Raw genomic sequence first — 20,076 nt, forward strand, 5'->3', positions numbered from 1 at the left:
TGGAAATGGCAAAGCCTCTTGGCAGTCATAGATTCAGCTATTCTGAATATTCTGGATGGATGAGGAAGATGCCCCCTCCCCTCTACCACTACTATCCCACACCGGTTTGAGCCTACCTTGTATCTTGTACTCCTACCCCGCCTTATATGTTGGACTAACAGATGTATCCGCATGATCACTATGATGTGATGACATAGATAGATAGCTAGTCCTTTTTAATCTTTTTCAGGACTCAGAATTTCATGGATTTATAGTACTAATTTTGGTGTCATCAACACACTGGCTAATATGTTGATACAATGCTCTCTCTCTCTCTCTCTCTCTCTCTCTCTCTCTCTCTCCCCTTCTTGACCACCAGCATCTCAAATGCGCTAAGATGGTATTTAAGGCCCTGGAGGGGCTCTCATGCACTCAGCACTGGCAGGGGTAGCCCACTTGCTTGAGTTGTTTTAGATGTAGACACCCCGAGCAGCTTCTGAATGGTTGAAACTAGGCAGCCAGTCGGTGGTGGGAACTGCCCTGCCCTATCGTAGCTTGAAAAAAGGTGAAACACTTGAAAAATACACTCTTGAGAGGGCGCTTGGTCGTGTTGTCCATTTTAACAGGCAACCAGGATAGCAAGTACCTGCGCCAATGGCCCACAGAGGCACCGAACCCGTGGACGAGGAGAAGGGAAGGTCCATTCCCTTGAACGGCGTAGTTGATCCTGTAACCCCGCCAGGTCCACCACCTGCAGCTGGCGTAGATGGCAGCAAGCTCCGGTGAAATGTTAGGCATGCTTGCATCCACATTGTCATCAGCAGCCGCAGGAGCAGCCTGCACATCCAGCAGTCCTTGGAGTACACTGCTTGCAGATGCCTCTGGCACCGACGAGGGATCCTTCGACAGCAAGGCCGAAGCAGCCGCTTCTGTCCCTCCTGTTCCTTCGTCTTCTTCTGATTCTCTCTCGCTTGTAGCTCGCATGACCACGAGCCGTTTCTGCTGCCTGCAACTGCGCTCTGTTATTCTGCCGACTGCTTTCTTCGGCTGGCTCTGAGAACCCCATCTGGAGAACGTGGGATGATCAAAGGAAGTGGCAGGATAGAGAGAGTAGACGGTTGCCATGGCATCCCAATCGGACGTTATCCGCGTTGCTGTGTGTCCCTGCTCTCGACACCAACTCAATCAAAATAAGGAAAACTCATTAAATCAACCAATTTGTATTACTAAACTGTAAATATAAGACTGCTTCTAATACCCTTGGCCAGTTTCCTTTAATTTTAGCCCATAAAGATGTGCTTATCTAACATTGTAGCATTATCTTAAATTAATTAGCATTCTCAATCTATCTAAATAGGATAGATATAGATGTGCTTACACCTATACATGTGGCCTATCATACACTACCCACCCTTCAAGCGGTTGAATTTCAATTTGCCATTGTTTCCAACCATAACCATATGCTTACACATTGGCTCGTTCTCTTTCCTTTGTGGGCCCTCTCAGTGAACGAGGCTAAGTTCCACCCTCCTCCCAATTCTTGGGCATGAAATGATTAATTATTTAAAAAAATTTGCGAAGGAGGGTACTGAAATTGCATGCCATCACTTTCCAATATGGAAGTGGGTAGATTCAAACATTGTACCTCCCTTTTGGGAGAGGCAAGGACACTAATGTTAGGATAAACCCCAGAGGCAAGCATTAAATGATTGTTCAGTAGTACTTTCTAGCTCCCTCACCATTGTTGGTTTGTAAATTAACAAGCCCAAGCTTCTTCACCGCCATATGTGTAAAACACCCAAAGTGAAGAATAAAGGTCATAAGCAATTTAACATATCCACCTAGAGCCTAAAATTTAGCGGCCAGTTACAAAAAAAAAAATTTGTAACGTGGTTACTTATATGGGCCAAAGGCCATGGCACATGAATGATGGGGTGTAAACATAGGGCCAAAGGCCAAGGCCACAAGGGTGGACATTAACTATGAGCCTAATGATTCATCAACCACTTTACTAATGATTCATCAACCACTTTACGAAATCAAAGATTACTCATCTTCTTGCTTCATCAAGCTTCACTGGTGTCTTTCTCCCATATGAGATTGTGTGTACTCCATGTTAATGAGTAGTTTTCTTTTCTCTATAGATTCCACTCTTGTATTTATATCAGAGCTTAGTCTTTGATCCTCTCTCAACCTATGCTTCAATTTTCTTTTCTTTGCTCAATTTTTTTTCCCAAGAAGAAGATGGCTTTCTGCAGCTCTTCTCACCAGAAAGCCATATTCTTCTCACCATGCACAACATCTTGCAACTTTGCAATGTTGCCAAGCTGCATTTCTTTGAGGAGATAAATTTTGGGAATGGCTGTATTAGGAAACCCTTCACTTTGTTGCTCTAGGAAGATCATTTAAAGAAGGCAAGAGAGGAAGGCGTTGACGGTTTTGAGGTTCTGTGTATACTACGAAATTATCTTACATGTCAGACCAATGCATCGAGATCAGTCATGTTTTGATTGGCAATGGCATCACCCTTTTGTAGAAGAGTTAAGTGAAGCACCGCATTAGTTATGGCAACATAGCCGTATTATTACACTTGTTTGAAATTCTTTTCACAGCGATAGGCTAGCTTAAGAGACGACTATAGCCGGCAATGGTCAAATATAGCCAACGTTGGTGCATGTCGTACCAACTCAATAGCCTAGATTTTATGCATGTTGTCTCTTCCTTTGGAATGGGATGGCTTAACTTTTCGATATTTTCCCATGAGATGGCAGAAATGCAATGTTTTTCTTTATGGTGCCAATTGCTCATAAACCAAGATCAACATCAGTAAGGTTTGAATCAGGCCATTGACTGCACCATTGAAGGCATTAGGGGTTTCTTGATCAAGATTTGAAGATTCGTCTTCCATTTGTTGTTGCAAACCCTAACTATGGTTGAGTTTTTCACCTTTCTTGATCATTTTTTAAACCTTCTTAATCATTCTCAAAACCTTCTTAAGATTTTGGATTAGATGCATCAAGATTGTGCATAAGTTCAAGATTTAACAAGGGGTTCAAGGTTTTATCACATAAAAGAGACTTGGATGCATTTGGAGAAATTTTGATTATCTTGCAACCCCCCTGGTAAGAGGAACATGAGGTTTTCTAATAAAGATGGCAAAGTTTGAAGCTATTAGTGATGGTAAATTTTGATGCTATTGGCAATGGTGATCCCAATGATGGTGTAAAGGGATATCATAAGCATGAGTTTATACACATAATGTAAGTGACTTAACTCTATCTTTTTGAAGCAACATTTCATTATAATCTCCACTCCAAAATAGAATTTAATATGTGGAAGAGGAGTACCCATGGCTAGAGGAGTAAGAGGGAGCTATGGGGAAGTGCTTTCATGAATCTTCCTTGCTATGAGTCCCTTGGAAAAGTGGTAAAGAGGTGAGCTGGAGAGGAGGCAGTGAAAGTAGTCACACGGCATCGACCTTGTTCTTCATTGGTCACTTGGCAACATTGCTCACTTAGCAAATGAATTGATGCAATTGACTGGCAATGATGGGACACATGTATGATGCATACATTGGTATTGGTACACTCTTAAATAAGTAAATTTGCTAGGGTAATCACTTGATGTGGTGGTAGATTGAATTTTGCATTCATTTTGTGTAAGAGACGAAAAATGACATGTGTGCGCTTCTCTCCTCCCAGCCAATATAGCCCATGAGTTTCTATAAATGGAAGTCCCCTAGAGCATGTTCTTACCTCCCAATCAAGCAAAAGGTAGAAGTGCTCTCTTAGCTCCCATTCCCGCACTCCTTGGCTAACCCCCGAGCTACGGACCTTGGCCCACTAGGCCCTTGCCCGTGCACACACTAGTAATGTCCGATCTAGGCCTAAGTGCCTCGGACTAAATTAATATATATGTCTAACATTCTCTCCCCCTTCTAAGATCGTCGTCCTCGATGATCAGCTGTGGGAAATGTTTACGAATCAGAGCTTCTGATTCCCAAGTAGCATCGGTTAAAGGAAGACCTTTCCAGGCAACTAGAAACTCTCGGAGAACGCGATTACATAACCGCTTCTCTCTGCGATCTAGTATCTTGTCTGGACCATGGTCTACAGAGTCATTTTCCTGCAAAGAAATAATACCATCAATTAGATTATCATCCTTAGATATATATCTCTTGAGTTTACTAACATGAAACACCGGATGAACACGACAGCCTGGTGGAAGTTCCAACCGGTAAGCTACGTCACTAAGCTTCTCCATAATGGTCCAAGGTCCACAAAATCTAGGCGAAAGCTTAGGACACTTTCCAGTAAATAAAGATGTAGAGTTTAATGGTACTTGAAGAAAAACTTTTTCTCCCTTTTCAAAAGATCGAGGAGATCTTTTCTTATCAGCATAAAACTTAGCTCTTTCAGCTGCTTGCTGAAGCTTAGTTTTAGCCAATACTAGAGTATCTTGCATTCTTGAAGAAAAACTTTTTCTCCCTTTTCAAAAGATCGAGGAGATCTTTTCTTATCAGCATAAAACTTAGCTCTTTCAGCTGCTTACTGAAGCTTAGTTTTAGCCAATACTAGAGTATCTTGCATTCTTGCCAAAAATTCTGCCGCACTAGGACATTTCTGTGGTGTGCCTATAGTACCAGGAGTTAAGGGAGACATACCATAATTCATCTCAAAAGGAGACATACCGGTCACCTTATGAGGTCTATTATTATATGCAAACTCTAGCAAGGGTAAGTATGAATCCCAATCTGTCTGGCTATCAGATACATAAGCACGTAACATGTCCTCGAGTACTTGGTTGACTCTTTCCGTCTGACCATCTGTCTCGGGGTGGTCACCACTACTCATATTGAGAGTAACATTCAACTTTGCAAAAATATGTCTCCAGAAATGTCCACAAAAACGCACATCTCTGTCTGAGACAATAGACAAAGGTAATCCATGTAATCTAAATACATTCTGGATAAACAAATCTGCAACCTGTGGAGCTTCCACGGTGTCCTTGGTTGCTATAAAATGAGCCATCTTGCTCACGCGGTCAACTACCACCAAAATGGTATTTTTTTGTCTTTGAGTTCGTGGCAATCCCGTGATAAAATCCATGGATATGCTTTGCCAGTTAGATTCTGGAATTTGTAAGGGATGGAGTAACCCTGGGCTCTTTACTCTTTCTGCCTTTATTGCTTAGCATTGAAAGCATTGTTGGACATACTTGTGGACATCTCTAAATAGATGTGGCCACCAAAATGCCCGTCTAACAAGTTGAACTGTTTTATCTTGACCAGGATGCCCAGCATAGGGACTATCATGGTTCTCTTGCAAAACTTTTGTTCTTAGTTCCCGTGCACAAGGAACATATATCTTTGCTTTCCGCTTTAGCCATCCGTTCTCAACTGAGAAATTGGCATACGGACTTGATGAAGGTCTTAGTGAAGAAGTAGACGAAGCTAAGTCCTCACTAGTATCCATACTAGACTCGAGTCTGGACCTTACTGTCTGTGCATAAAGGTCCTCCAACTGTGCTTCCTTGATTTCTTGAAGCAATGAGTTTTCTAAAATTGTAAAACTCATATTATACATAATTCTAGATAATGCGTCAGCGACTACATTATCTCGACCTTTACGATACAGAATTTCCATATGAAATTCTTGCATCAACTCAGCCCATCTACCTTGACTTCCTCGTAGATCAGGTTGACTGCAAAAATACTAAAGTGTATGATGATCTGTATACACTTTAAACTTAGCACCATAAAGATAGTGCCGCCAAATTCTGAGAGCATGTATAATAGCATACAATTCTTGCTCATGGACTGGCCAATTCTGTTGAGTTGGCGAAAGCTTCTTGCTTTCAAAGGCCACTGGCCTACCATCTTGGCTTAACACTGCGCCAACAACCACACCGCTGGCGTCAGTTTCTAAGACAAAAGGCTTTTCTAGGTCGACCACTTTTAAAACTGGAGCTGTTGAAACTGCTTGTTTCATTGTATCAAAACTTTCTTGTTGCGTAGATGTCCACACATAGGACACCTGTTCTTGCAACAAATCTGTCACATAGGAGCTGCTATTATGGAATAGAGCTCTATAAATCTACGATAAAAACCACTTAATCCCAAGAAGGATCTAAGTGCAGTGATATTTTCTGGGACTGGCCATTACAATATCACGGAAACTTTCTTGGGATCCATTCTAATCCCATCTACAGAAACTATATGACCTAGATATTCAATCTCAGTCATACACAAAAAAGTCTTTTCCTTGTTGGCAAACAAACTTGTGTCACGCAACGCTTGAAAAACAGAAATTAAATGTGATTCATGTTCTATGATGTTCTTGCTATAAACTAGCACATCATCAATGAAATCTACCACAAATTTACCCATGAATGGTCTTAAAATATCATTCATTAACATCATAAAAGTAGCTGGAGCATTAGTCAAACCAAATGGCATTACTAAATACTCATACTGACCAAACCTGGTTCTAAAAGCTGTTTTATATACATCTTCTTCTCTTACTCTTATCTGGTGGTAACCACTTTTCAAATCTATTTTACTAAAAATAGTAGCACCACCAAGAGCATCTAAGAGATCATTGATCCTAGGCATAGGATAACGATGCTTGACAGTAATTTTATTGAGTGCTCTGTAATCTACGCACATCCTAAAAGAACCATCCTTTTTCTTTACAAGTAAAACAGGCGAGGCAAAAGGTGAAAAACTCGAACGAATCAGGCCTTTACTAAGGTATTCGTCCACCACCTTCCTAACCTCGTTCTCCTCCTTGAGACTCATGCGATATGGTGGTCTAGCAACTGGATTAGCTCCTGGAATGAGCTCAATCCTATGCTCCACATTCCTGCGAGGAGGTAAACCAACAGGTAACTCAGTTTTAAATACATCTTCGAATTCAGCTTTTATCTTATTAGAAAGATTTAAAGCTGAGGTGATAAAACTGCCACCAACTGTCGAATCCATCCTTGGATTTGATTTAGAAATATTTACAATATAACAAAAGTAAATATACTTACAATCTAACTTGAGCATCTTGGTAGCCTTTAATAGTTTCGCTTCTGGGAAATCGGGTTCCCCGCGAATCAAAAGGCGTCTGCCGCTATGCTCAAACTGGATGACGTGGGAAGAAAAGTCTATCGTTGGCTTCTTCCATGCATGCCATTGCTTGCCGAGAACTAGATCGAATCTCGCACGCCGTGTAATTTCAAAGTCCAATCTGTCCTCGTAGGACTGGATCTGGAATGGGAGTCCTCTGACTTGACGATCCCACACTTCTGTGCCCTTGCCGTCAGCTAGCTCCACTGTGTAGCTGTACTCTGAAGGCTGCGTTTGGAGCTTTAGCTTCTTGAAAAGCCTTGAGCTAATTACATTATGAGTAGAGCCAGTATCAAAGAGGATCTTGACTGGCGTTGCTTGCACAGTCCCCTTCAATACTTTTTACAATAAGCAATGGATAATCATTTCCTTGTAGTAATTTTTTTTTTCTAAAAACAAGAACTCTCTATTAGTTACCAAGAAAAAAAGCCTCGAAAGGCTAGACAAAAACTTGCCTCCGTGTACGGAGCGAGGACCAAAGAACATAAAAGGGGGGGAAGGGTGTACTTCTCCTGTGGCTAGCTGCTCTATGAGGAGAAAGCTATCTTGTACAGGGGGTGGGGGAGGGAATAACTATATAGGTGGTCTGTAATGCCAAGTGGGCTCACCACCACTATTTGTTAGGTCGCCAAAGCCTCATTAAGTGTTCCTGACGCTTTCGCATACAGTCAGAACCACCATGAAGCTTCCCCCACTGGCCATAGAGGGTATGAATGATGTCAAGCCAGATGCTCTTGATGAACTCTGCAGGTGGAGTGTGGGTGCCTTCGATGGCTTCGTTGAATTGAGCTCTCTGGCATATATGTCGAGGCTGAGTTTGTCTCTACCCTACATCCCAATAAGGCCTCTTTCTTGAGCCAATGGGGGAAGCTATATGAATGCACGCCAATATCCAAGGGACCTAGCCAGTCCCGTGCTTAACACTCCCTAGGATACATGAGGTTGAGCATGTGGCCACTAGGTAAACGGATCAGGGCGTCCAAATCAAGGACTGTCGAAGATGCTCCTTGGAGGCTATTGGAATTGATTATTGGAGTGCCGGCCTTAGGTGATCCCAAGCTCGTAATAGGCTGGGGCTGCAAATTTGTCCTCAAAGATGGACTAAAGTTGTGGGCCCACATCTTCTTGAAAATCCATCTAGCCAAGGCCCCCCCAAGGTCGGTGTCTGGGCTAAAAACCTAGCCAAGAGGAAATCCTTCCACGGGTCATCGCCTAGATAAAATCCTCTAACAATCAACTTGCCCAATAGGGCACAACTTTGAATGATTGGGTTGATGATGCCTAGGCCCCCTCTGTGGCACGGTTGTATGGTTACTCTCCACCCTAGAAGGCCCCCATCACTGCTCGGGCACATAAAATTATACATCAACCTTTGAACCTCACTAATGAAGGCTCAGGAGAAGGACCAGTAAGAAGTAATATACCACATGGTGGCAAGAAGAACCTAGTTCGCCCCACCACCACTCGGCTGGCTAGGGAATGTCTCGTGGAACTCCAGTATAGAAGCTTCTTTTGCATGCTCATAAGAAGAGGGGTTAGCTGCTACTTTGGGGAAACATCAATGCCCACTTGGCATCCAAGATAATGGACTGGAGTGCCCTCGGGATCCACTAGAAAGCCTTAACTGGACGCTAAGTCGAGGCAGGTGGAGAGCCAATCCAAAAACCACACGACTTGTGCCAGTTGATTTGCACTCCTGATGTGCGACAGAAGATCTCAATTCCCTTTGCAAATCTTTGAAGATTCCCCACATCTCTAGATCAGTATGCTGCTGTGTCATCTACGAACTCTGAGTCAAGCAACTCCTCTTGAGTATGGATGGAGAGATGCAATCCCTGGAGCCTAGTCTCCTGAGCTGAGAGAAAATTGCTCATAGCCTCGGTACAAATAGAAAGAGGTAGAGTGCTAGAGGGCAGCCTTGCCGAACCGAGCGAGAGGAAAAATTTGTCGACTCTGGTTCCGTGAATGAGAACCTGATTGTGAGAGGCCAAATAAAGTCCGAAAACACCACGGATCAACTCCTTCGAAAACCCCATCCGGTACATCGTGCCCTCCAACCCCAATCAACTCTATCATATGCTTTCTCGAAATCTAGGAGCACAATGAGATCTTGTTGCTGCAACTTGGCCAAAGCTGTTGCCTCCCAAAAAGTGAAGATGTTGTTTAGAATTCTCCAATCCTGAACAAAACTTGTCTATCATGAATCGAATCAAGAGAAAAGGGCTAAAGTCTTCGGTTGATGGCCCTGGACAAAATCTTGTAGGAGGTCCCAAGGAGGGTGATGGATCTCCACCATCGAATCTCCAATCTATCACCACCCTCCTTAGGAATAATGTGAATCAGACCCTTCGAAAGCGTCTCTGGCATGGCGCTTGTGGTCATAATCTCATTGAAGGTTGCTCGAAGCTGCCTTCCATGAGATCCCAATGGACGAAGAAAAAAGGAAACACAAAGCGCATCCACTCTCGAGCATTTTCTTCTAGGAGATCTGTCAAGGCCTCTACCAGCTCCTCAACTGTGAAGGGAGCCAGTAGGAGAGTCCAAAGAGCGGGCGAGACCACTTCTCTTGTGTGCTGCTAGACCTTGTCTCTCGCATGCACCACCTGATAGGATAATGGGGCCTCACATTGGGAGGGGGTCAGAAATGATAAATCCATCTTGGCCTCGTAGCCTGCGAATTCCTCTCTCTGCCTGTGGGGGGGATCGCAATCTCAAACAAATCCCCAAACCGGAGAAAGTAGTGCCTGCCAAGATACCAATCATGCCGCCATGACCACAAGCCCACTCATCCACATAGAATATATCAAGTCGAGAAATATTGGGACCGGTGCTCCTCCTGTTAGACCTCGAGAAGCATAGACTCCCGAGGCTGTGTCCAAACTCTGGGCAAGTGGCAAGGGTCATGTCCCCTAAGTGCCGGAAACAATTCCTCCCAATCACAGTACTCTAAGCCAAAAATTGTATCCGTGCCTCGTACGAATCTACTCTCTATTGACTCTAACATGTTAAAGTCTCCACCCATGCACCAAAAGTCAGCATGTGGAAGGGACTAGTGAACTACTATACTGTAGAAGGTGGCTTTGCCAATGGTGGCATTCGGAGCATATACATTTAGAAAGCCCACAAAATCCTCCGCCAATTTTAATGGTAACCCATTGGGCCCGACTAGTGTCAATGATGCCTGAGCCAACTACTGTTGGCAAGAGGAGCTGCTCATCCTCACTGACAGAAATACAAACTCCCCTTGCATCCTAAAGGGGCCAAAAGAGGGAGACCAAAAAGTGTGACTCCTACTTGGTGAAATCCTCCTGCACAGCGAGATGGGTACGCCCCTTGGAAAGATGGTGCTCCTGGAGGAAGAGAATATCAATGGGTTCCCCACCTGCTACTCTATGGAGCTCTCCTCTAAGGACGCCATGCCACATATCTAATTTCTATGGGAACTATTAGAATCGCCCTCCACTCGAAGAGTCTTGGGCGTGGGTTTCGACGGGGAGTAATCACAATCAACCCTAGGGTAAAGGCGCACCAGCAGGTGGGCGTAGATCCTATCCGCCATGCGATGCTACTCTGTTCGAGCTCGAGAGTTAGCATAATCTGAGCTCCACCTATTGCAATATAGGTATTGGTAGGAGGGGGGAAGGGGTACTACTATTGAGATGATATGAAGGAACACAAAAAGAAGCACCTTTAAGCAGGAGGAGACCACCTCCCCTTCTTGACCTATGTGACCTTAGCCTCCCAGCTCCATTTGAGCCAAAGGCCAAAGATGGGTAAGCATGTCAGTGATGCGCAGATCTTGAAGATGATGAGAGAAAACTTAACTTCCTATCCCTGGTGGATATGCGCAGATCTTGAAGATGATGAGAGAAAACTTAACTTCCTATCCCTGGATATGGCAGTAGACACTAACTCCGAGTCCCAATCCATCCCCAGGGGGCTGCACTCAAGGGGAAAGAGAAGATGATCGTGCTACTCTCTAGCATGGATGGCCTGGAGGAGTGATGAAACACCACATAAATTCAAATGGGAGATCCATCGTCTCCTCGAAAATATGAGCTCCTTTAATACAGGGAGACATCGGAAGAAACTATAATCCATTGGCTGCCCCAAGATCCTACCTAGCGACTCTGCAAGAGAGCCCTCACCTGCAGAGAGGCGACGATGGTCATCTCTACCAACTCCGAGAAGCGATGAATCAAGTGGCAGACTGAACTTACCGATTGCCTTTGCTCCATTTCTGGCATGACCGAAGGAGGGCGACAGGAATGCTCAGGAAAGGCAGAGGAAGGGATAGAGCTAGATCCAAAAGAGACGGGGCAGGGGGGAGTTGCTGTGCGGGGAGAGTCAGAGACGAGGGTTGGGGATGAAGATGGGGGGAAAGGCAGAGGTGGACAAGGAAGCTGTGAAGAGGGAGAGGGAAGAAGAATGGAGGAATCCTTCTTAGAGGAAGGGTGCGAGGAAAGGCCCGCCACCACAAAGGCTTGGAGGGGCCAATGGGGCCTCACTCGAATTTGGGAACCTTAAGAGGAATCTTTGTGGGGCAATGACCTCGGGCGGCGCGGGGGGGGGTGAGTTCCTCGCTTTGGGGGGGGGATCACCTTGGGTGGTTTGGTGAAATAATGGGTGGTTTGGTGAAATAAGTGATATGGTTCTTTGACAAAACCATATCATCATGTGCTCTGCCAGCCTAGCATGCTCGATGATAGCTTAGCTCTGGAGGTCAGCTGCTGTTGGCAGCTCTGTCGTGGGCCAACAATTCCCATTCTCCAACATCAGTGTTGGTCGCCGTTAGATCCTAGTGCTTTCTTGGCCTAAGGGCGAGCTTTTGTCCTAGCCCCCAGAAGAGGATCTGAGCTGGGACCAAGGGGGACCATTGCACCATCTCCTGGACTGTCAATGAGGACAAGCTCAAGCGAGATGCCCCATTTGCTTGCATATGAAGCATTGTCTTGGGAGGCTAGAGAGTACTCAACTCTCTGCACAATGGGGGCTCCCCAGAGACAAGGAAGAGATATAATGTGTGGCAATTTCTTTGGAGAGCCTATGCAAATGCAAAGGGATGGAATCCCAACTGCGCTTGAGAAAGAATTAAAGTGATAGTGGGGGGGATTCCATCACTCTCCCCCAATAGCGCCACCTATTTCCACGAAGAGGAAGGTATTCCTTCCGAAGGCCTGGGAAGTAGACTATCACAAGAGAGCCTAAAAAGCTGGCCAAGGAGTTGGATGTTGGGTCGAAGTTGTGTTGCCACCTCATAAATAATAAAGGCCTGGGCCGTACACAGTGTGATGAGGCTCAGCTGCATTACTCTATTTGACACCATGAGCGAGTCAAACTCAACTTGCTAACAAAAGTGCCCCAAAACATGAATATCAGTAATCTTTCCTGGCATGCCACAAGGAGGCTACCTTGTGAATATCAGTAATCTTTCCTGGTGCACCAAGGAGGCTAGCCTATAAAAGATCCCTGAGATTTCGTGCGTTGGGGGGTTACCAACAATCTTGCACACTAGGCCTCTAAGGATGCGACTGTCAAGGTGAGGAGCTAGAGGTCCACTTCTAGAAAGGAAATACAAGGGACGTCAGCCTCGGTTGTCGGGGAGGATGAAGGAGTGGCTCCCATGGAGTCCTCCTGGGGTTCAAGATCAGAAGATGCCAAAACTTGCCATGGATATAAAACCCCATGAGTAATAAACACCTGGATGGGGAGATAGAAGAAAGGATAAGCGGGATGAGCACATCACAAGGGGAGGTAGGGGGAAACAGCAAAAAGAGGAAGGTGGTGGAGGCTATGGAGAGGAGGAGGGCGGAGAGGCATAAAGGAGTGCTCGATGCCCAGAAAAGTGGAGAAGGTTGGAGGTGGTGAGGAGGAGGCGGGGGTGGGTGGGCGGCAAAGAGGAAGGTTGAGGGGGACGAGGGAAACACACACAGGCAGATTGAGAAGGGGTGAAGCGAGAATGCAATGCAAGGAGGCAAGGGTGTGAGGGAATGAGAAGGCAGAGGGGGAGAGGTCAAGCATGAGAGCGTATTAGGGCGGGGGGGTGAGGTGGGAGGCAGGCAAGGGGAGGGGGGAATGTCGTCGACAATGAAGGGAGGGGTTGCACATAGGAGAGGGGGAGGCGAGGCCCACGCGTAGGCCTGGAAGGCGACAGTGAAGGGGGGCACTTGTAGGTACGCATACGTGGGGAACTCCAACTCTCACACTAATCGACTCCTTTTGCATACACAAAAGCTTTAATTCCATCTTTGCAATAATTTACTTTTGAGCTCTCCTTCTTCCCTCTTCTTGCTTACTTCTATGCTTTTGAATCTTGCTTGCTTTATAGATGCATGCTAGATAGGTTTGATTGTAGGTCTTCTTCTTGCAATAGCTTCTTCTTCTTGCAATAGCTTCTTCTTCTCCCCCCGCCTTTGTGTGAGAGAATCATCACGAAGAACTATCTCTTCTTGCCTCCATCTAGGCATTGAGAGCTCTCCCTTCACCTTTTTGGCAAGGAGCATTCCAGTGTGAACAGAGTATTGGAAAGTTATATATTATAGCTCTAAGGCAAAACCTAATGACACATGTTTAGAAAGTCTAAGGTAAGCTCTTGACATGAACATATTTTGGTGCCGCTACCAGCCTAGGGCTTAGCTCCATTTTTTCGTGCATTCCAAGCTATTGGGATTGCCCAATATTGCTTGGTGTTGATTAGGAGATCACACTCCCAAAAACATACAGTTTTGGGGCATTAGATATGTTTGTTTGTATGTTTAATTTCCATGACTTTATTCCCGTGAATGTTTGTATGTTTAATTTCCATGACTTTATTCCCGTGAAGGTCAAGAAAAGAAATGGTTCCATTGTGAGACAATGAATGTTAGCTTGATTCTTATGGAGCCAATCCATTCCAAGGATTCCATCATAGATTCCCAAGGGTAGGACTCTGAACTAGCAATTTGTAATGTTCTCATCTAGACTAAACTGAATAGGGTCTATCTCAAGGTGTGTAAAAAGAATCTTTCCACTGGCCAATTCCACTTGTATAGGTTTCCCTGATTTTTGATTTAAGACTAACTTATGTAGACATCTTGGGGAAATAAAAGAATGAGTACTGCCTAAACAAATCAAACGCTTGAATTTATTACCCTGGTACTTTGCTGGAGTTTGGAGGACTGAGAATTGACGATTTTGCCCTTGATGCTCAATTGCGGCATAGAACTGTCCTTTTTCTTCCTCCACTTCCTCAGCTATAGTGATGGCTCTAGCTGCTGCTGCAGTCTAAGTGGAACTCTCTCTCTTTGGTTTCTCCAATTCTAGGAGGGAGTTCGAAGACTACTTTGCATGGAGGCTATAGGCTACGCTGGAACTCTTCTAGGGTTGCCCTGATTTTGGCGCGGGGGGACCTTGATTGGACTGATACGAAGGAGTCCATCTCTGAACTCTGGGACCCTGGCTTCCTTGGCCCATAGAAGGAGATGGGCAATCCTTGAGCTGGTACCCAATCCCCTGACATCCGAAACACCTGTTCTTACGTCGAAGCTCTTCCCTCTGCATTCTTGAAAGAGCCAAAGTTCCTGAGAAAGAGCTTCGAGGAAAAGGTCTTCCTTCATTCCTAAAACTTCCTGTCTCCAGATTCTAGTTGGGAACTTGGTGTCTCTTTGGAGGCGGAAGGTTGGAAGAACTTCTCGGTGTTTGGAATCTCTTGAAGAATGAGGGAGATGGCTTTGGTGGGACTTTAACAATAAAGGCTTTGGTGAAGTCCTTTGCCATCCTTACAGCTTCAGCCATGGAAACTGGCTTGGCATTCTTGACCAGGGTGTCTAAAGTTTCGTTCATTCCCTGAATGAACCTGGCCATGAGTTGCTCTCCATCTAGCGATGGTGAGTACTTGAGGAGAAGAGCAAACACCAAAAGTGATATTCTTTCATAGATTTGTATCCCAGGTTTAACTCTAAGAATTCATTCATCTTGGTTTCTAAAAATCCGGGGGACAAAATCTCTTCCTTAGATAGGCTTTGATATCATTCTAGGACTGGGTGTTCCTATCTAGCTGGTTGGTGTCGCAATGGTTTCTCCATGCCACCCTGGCTATTTCCAAAATCTTCAGCCTTGCAAGAGCCATTTTTCTCCTCTCGTTGTATCTGGTGACATCAAAATATTCCTCCATGGCCTTGACCCACTTCTCCACAGCCTCGGCCCCAAGTTCTCCCCTTCACCCTTGAAGAGACCAGGCTGAGTTCTGTGAAGGGCCTTGCGAACATCGGGGTCTAGCTCTTCCTCATTTGTGAGAGGATCTGACTGTCGGCCACGGTTTGCGCGCCTCATGATTCTACCAAAAACGATACATTATTAAACTTTTATTTGATTTCGTCAACGAGATCCTAAGACTTAAGAGGTTCGAAAAATAATTTCTTAAACAAGATAGTCGATCTTATTGGAGAACTATGACATATGTCTGAGGAATAGATCTTGCTTCTTCAATTCGTCATATAATAAACAATCACTTATATAACAGGGAATTTTTCCAGAAAGTCAAAACCTTCGGGGAAAATTCATAAGACGGCGATACTGGGCTACAGACATGCCTCGATACAAATGTTCCCTCATTGCGAAAGGAGTTACTATCTTACTACTTGGGATAAAACATCTAAGAAGTCTATAGATATGGCAGGAAAGTCTATAATCTCGAGGCATGGGGTGATATAGAATAACACCATGAATCACTTTTAACCTCAACAGGACCATGGCCAACGAGATATTCTCCCTCAGCATCATGTGCTGGTTGGAAGAGGCGTGGACATATTGCCCTGCGTGCCACTTGTGCTGTCGTCTCTCCACTGGGTCCGGGAAATATAAATCCTCGAAATGGTTTGCGAGTCTAGCTCAGCTCGTTTGAGTCGTTAGTGGAAGAGATGATATGCTCGAAGGCAAAAGCAGTCATATCCTATGACTGGGTGAGATCGGGAATACTAGATAAGCATGGAACTTCCATTTATCAAAACTAAATTCTTTGATTAAAAATCTTCATTAATGAAGCTTAAGGAATGAAAATACAATACGTAAATGCTCTTTCTGAGTTTTTATTATAAATTTTTTGATAATTTATTTTTTCCTTATTAGCTTTTCACAAAGCTCTGATACCAGTTGTGAGACCCTCGCCCCCTCCGAGGGTGTCGACACTGTGGAAGCAGCGTTAGCCTCTCGCGCGGGGCAGGGATCCACACTCGAGGCCTCGCCCATGGATGTCCGGACAAGAGACCAGCCAATGGTTCTTCCGAAACCGAACCCGAAAAAACTCCCCTCACCCGAAAGGCACGGGCGATTCCACCAGGAAAATCATCTATGGGAGAATTGATCTAACGAGTCAAAGTCTTGGTTAATCAAATTGATCCGACTGAACTTGAAAGTCACATGGTCAGATCAAGGAAGAGACTTGCACTTGGTCCATAGAATCACCGCTTGCAAAAGTTGCACTCAGTTCTTTGGGCATATAGAACAGCCTATGAAACATGTGTGGGCACAACCCCATTTGAGCTTGCTTTTGGGCTAGATACAATTCTTCCCATTGAATTTCTTGTACCTACTCTACGAGTTGCTAAACAATTGGACTGGACTGGTCATGAGCTTTCTCAACGCATTGATGAATTGGAAAAGCTTGATGAGACCCGCTTATTGGCGGTAATGGGGATGTATGCCGAGAAGAGGAGACAAAAGCAATGGTATGATCGAAATGTAACAACTGACCGATTCAAAAAAGGGAACCTTGTGCTCTTGTACACACTTAAGAAGCATAAGCAAAAGCTCAAGAAACGTGGCCTAGGACCGTTTGTGATTAATGAGCTTACTCTTAGTGGTGCAGTGCGTTTAGAGACACTAGAAGGTGAGAAAATGCCTAACTTCATTAATGGAAGTCGTCTCAAGAAATTCAATGAACCATTAACTGAAGTCATGCTTCAACAATGCATGCTGTCCACACACGAAAAGAAGCACATGACCTACTTAAACATCAGGCTCAAGAAGAGGCTAAAGCTAGAGTTGCAAAAGCCAAGGAGCGTCGTAAGGCTTCTGTGTTGGCCTTACATAGTTGGCTACTGATGAACAATATGTCGATCCTTTAAATATTCACGTGTGTCTTCATCTTCATGAGATTACCTACTTTGTCTCTACCTTAATTGACTCTGGTGTAGATTATAATGTTCTCTCATTTGACACGTGGATTGCCTTGGGACAACTAACACTTGTGGACATTCCTATTGACTTACAAAGCTTCTCAGGTGAAGATAACCCTATAGAGGAAAAATGTGTCATTATGATGTCCATTCAAGATCACCAGATGTCAGTTCCCTTTTATGTGGCTAGTAAGTCCAAGGCAGTGGTAGAGGTTGTTCTTGGTCGATCATGGTTAAGTGCTACCAATTGTTCATTAGATTGGAAGAATAGACAATACAAATTATAAATTGATTTTGATTGCATCTTGGGATCTACTGCTCCACGAGTTTTATCATGTCAAAAGGGTGGTAGTTCTACCTTACACAACCCACTTTCAACATCTGCTCTTCAAGCTCCAAGACAAATGATGTGGATAATCGATGAGTCCTCAAGTGAGGGCCATGGCTGGCATGTTCCAACTACTCTAGTCACTACTCAAAGAAGGCCAGGCAAGAAGGAATCGTCAATTTGGCTACCCAAAGATGCGTACAAACTTGTACCATCTAGCCTAGTTGCTAAACCTCCTAAAAAGAATATCCTTTCCAAGACTAAGCCTCAAATTGTTACTCATTGGGTCCCAAAGCATGTTCTTAAAGCACAAGGCTATTATGAGGGTGCAACAACACTTTGGCTTCCCAAATGCCATGGTTTGCTAGAGCCAGAAGAGTGTATCAATAAGATTCCAAAAGCCACTCTTGGTTTTTCATATCAGTGGGTGCAAAGAAAATCAACACAACCTCTTCAAGATAGGATAGGTGGTTGTGATACCTACAAATCTCCTTGTGTTGACATTCCCCAAACATGTATTGAATCACCACTTGTCCCAACTTCTCCTTGTTACACACTTCCACCATCAACTTGTGTACCTAAGACAAATCCAACTTTACATGAGTCTCCTTTGAGCATAGATTCTAGCACTTCACTACCTAAATCCTCTTTTCTTGCTTAAATTCCTCGACAATTGCTATCCTTTCCACCTCTTAAAAAGGACATACACAAAACCAAAGGTAAGACATTAATACTACAATTGAAGCTCTTTGGTAGATCAGTGTTTGAATAGTCTCACTTTTACTAATGTGGATCCTTATGCCTTTACAGGATTGTGTCCTTTTTGAGATGATCTTATCTACATTGTTTTTGATAGGGATTGTAATGATGGATATGAGTGTATAAAGTTTGAAGTTTTTAAATTTCATTGTTCTATGCCCAGATACCTCCTGATGAATACTTGGCGAGATACATGTCCACCATGCATTGACCCTGACAGTACTGAACCTGAACATCGCGGGGGTTATAGTGCTCCTCCTTTTCAAACTCATTCTAGGTACTTTTATGCTCCCTTAGGTAAAATTTGCTGTGGGCATCACTTTGTCACTTTATTCTATCAACAACATCACCCATTTCCACATTGTCAAGAGGTTGCACGGCTCGTATTAGGAGAAGCTTCACACATTTGTTGGCTATGCCGCTCTTACTTTCGCCGATATGGCACGGGCTTAATGAAACAAATTGTGGGAATTACACCCCAATGCCAGAACCTTCTTGATGTGAGTACCAGACCGAGGACCAAATCAACGTAGATTACATGAGGAAGTTCAAGCACAACAATGGAGGGATACATGCATAAATGACTTGCAACAACCTATCTTGCAAACCCTCCTTCCCCCAGCCTCAACATGTCAATTTTGGATCACTATGAGTACCTATATTGAGCAATTCCAAAATCGAAATTGTCTGCTTAACCTTCGCATAGAACCAATGCCATATTTTAGCGAGGAAGCACTCCTTCCTCTACCACCTTCTCCAGAGGCCGGCTTTTGTATAGGGTTGTCCTTGCATCCTGAAGTGATTGATACCATCTTTCCAGCAGAAGTGGACACGGCCAGTGCAAGGGTAAGCTCATTAACTCCACAATAAGATCGACAAGCCAGGGTAGTTTTCTCCCACTGGGTTTTTCCCCTCGGCTATATTCGGTGATTGGCACCAATAACAAATTTTATTCTTTTCTTTTCTTTTCTTGTTTGTTAATAAGATATTTTGCAGAGATCTCAGCTAAACGAGAGCATACAAACACGTCCCAATAGTCCACCTACCATGCAAACAAATTAGGAAGGGGGGAGACATGCAATGCCTACAAAGAGCAAAGGGAAGCATTCCGCACATCAATGGGCACTACAACAGGTGTATTCAAATCATAATCTTTTGTTCTTTATGTGCTTTTCACTTTTGCATATATTGTTTGCATGTTCACACACAGTTGGCTGGTTTAAGTTTTAAATTAGTTGTTACTATGAGGTGAGTGATTTCTAGATTCTTAGAGGACTTAGTAGGAGGTATTTCTATTTGAAGACGGTGTAAGATATATTCCAACGGAGTATGCCAAGTTCTTATGCTCTCAAAGTATATTAGTTATCCCTAGTGGTAGCTACTTCTTAGGTATGAGTAGGTGCTACGATTAATAAATTTTTTTACGAAAATCATGCCCTAAAAAATATATACAAGTGAATTGAGACATGACGTGTATACAGCCATGTGGAATGCTTGGTAGGACCTTGGGTTGTCTTAGAACCTTGGGGCCGATGCCTTGGTTTCCATGGGGTGAACACTGACGTCTAAAAGATTAAGAAGAAGACCTTCAAGGACTCTATCGCCTTGATAGATGATGCTGGTAGGACTCTGGGGTACATTATGGGCCCTCGAGACCGATGCCCTCATCTTCATGGGGTACTCCTTATGTCAAAAAGAAAGAAAAGGGTCTGTCGCCCTTGAGATACTTAGCAGCCTTTAGA

At 44.1% G+C, this 20,076-nt stretch overlaps 2 protein-coding genes across 2 annotated transcripts in view; both read right to left on the reverse strand.

Moving 5' to 3' along the window:
- LOC147619648 (uncharacterized) overlaps window positions 1-1,173 on the reverse strand; it is a 40,221-nt gene extending 39,048 nt beyond the window's left edge. Inside the window, exon 1 of the mRNA XM_086773334.1 lies at window positions 626-1,173. Within this exon, the coding sequence (XP_086629460.1) occupies window positions 626-1,104 (479 nt within the window). The 5' untranslated portion in view covers window positions 1,105-1,173. The remainder of the gene's footprint in view (window positions 1-625) is intronic.
- Window positions 1,174-3,897: 2,724 nt separating this feature from the next.
- LOC147619649 (uncharacterized) lies at window positions 3,898-8,873 on the reverse strand. The gene is made up of 5 exons (XM_086773473.1): window positions 8,663-8,873; window positions 6,503-7,431; window positions 5,782-6,014; window positions 5,244-5,682; window positions 3,898-4,104 (listed from the first exon to the last, which is right to left on the reverse strand). Exons 1-5 carry the CDS (start codon window positions 8,871-8,873, stop codon window positions 3,898-3,900), a joined length of 2,019 nt encoding a protein of 672 aa, XP_086629599.1.
- Between the last annotated feature and the right edge of the window lie 11,203 nt (window positions 8,874-20,076).

Source organism: Cibotium barometz, chromosome 33 (assembly GCF_041138505.1).
Source record: "Cibotium barometz isolate CiBa-2024 chromosome 33, ASM4113850v1, whole genome shotgun sequence".
Lineage (NCBI taxonomy): Eukaryota > Viridiplantae > Streptophyta > Polypodiopsida > Cyatheales > Cibotiaceae > Cibotium > Cibotium barometz.

What these genes read in the sequence shown, in the direction of transcription:
- LOC147619649 (XM_086773473.1), bottom strand. Translation starts at nt 8,873, where the DNA reads ATGACACAGCAGCATACTGATCTAGAGATGTGGGGAATCTTCAAAGAT. An exon ending in GTGGTTACCACCAGATAAGA is followed by an intron (nt 6,015 to 6,502) that starts GTAAGAGAAGAA and finishes TTGCAAGAACAG; the next exon opens with GTGTCCTATGTGTGGACATC. An exon ending in CCAGTCCATGAGCAAGAATT is followed by an intron (nt 5,683 to 5,781) that starts GTATGCTATTAT and finishes GTATTTTTGCAG; the next exon opens with TCAACCTGATCTACGAGGAA.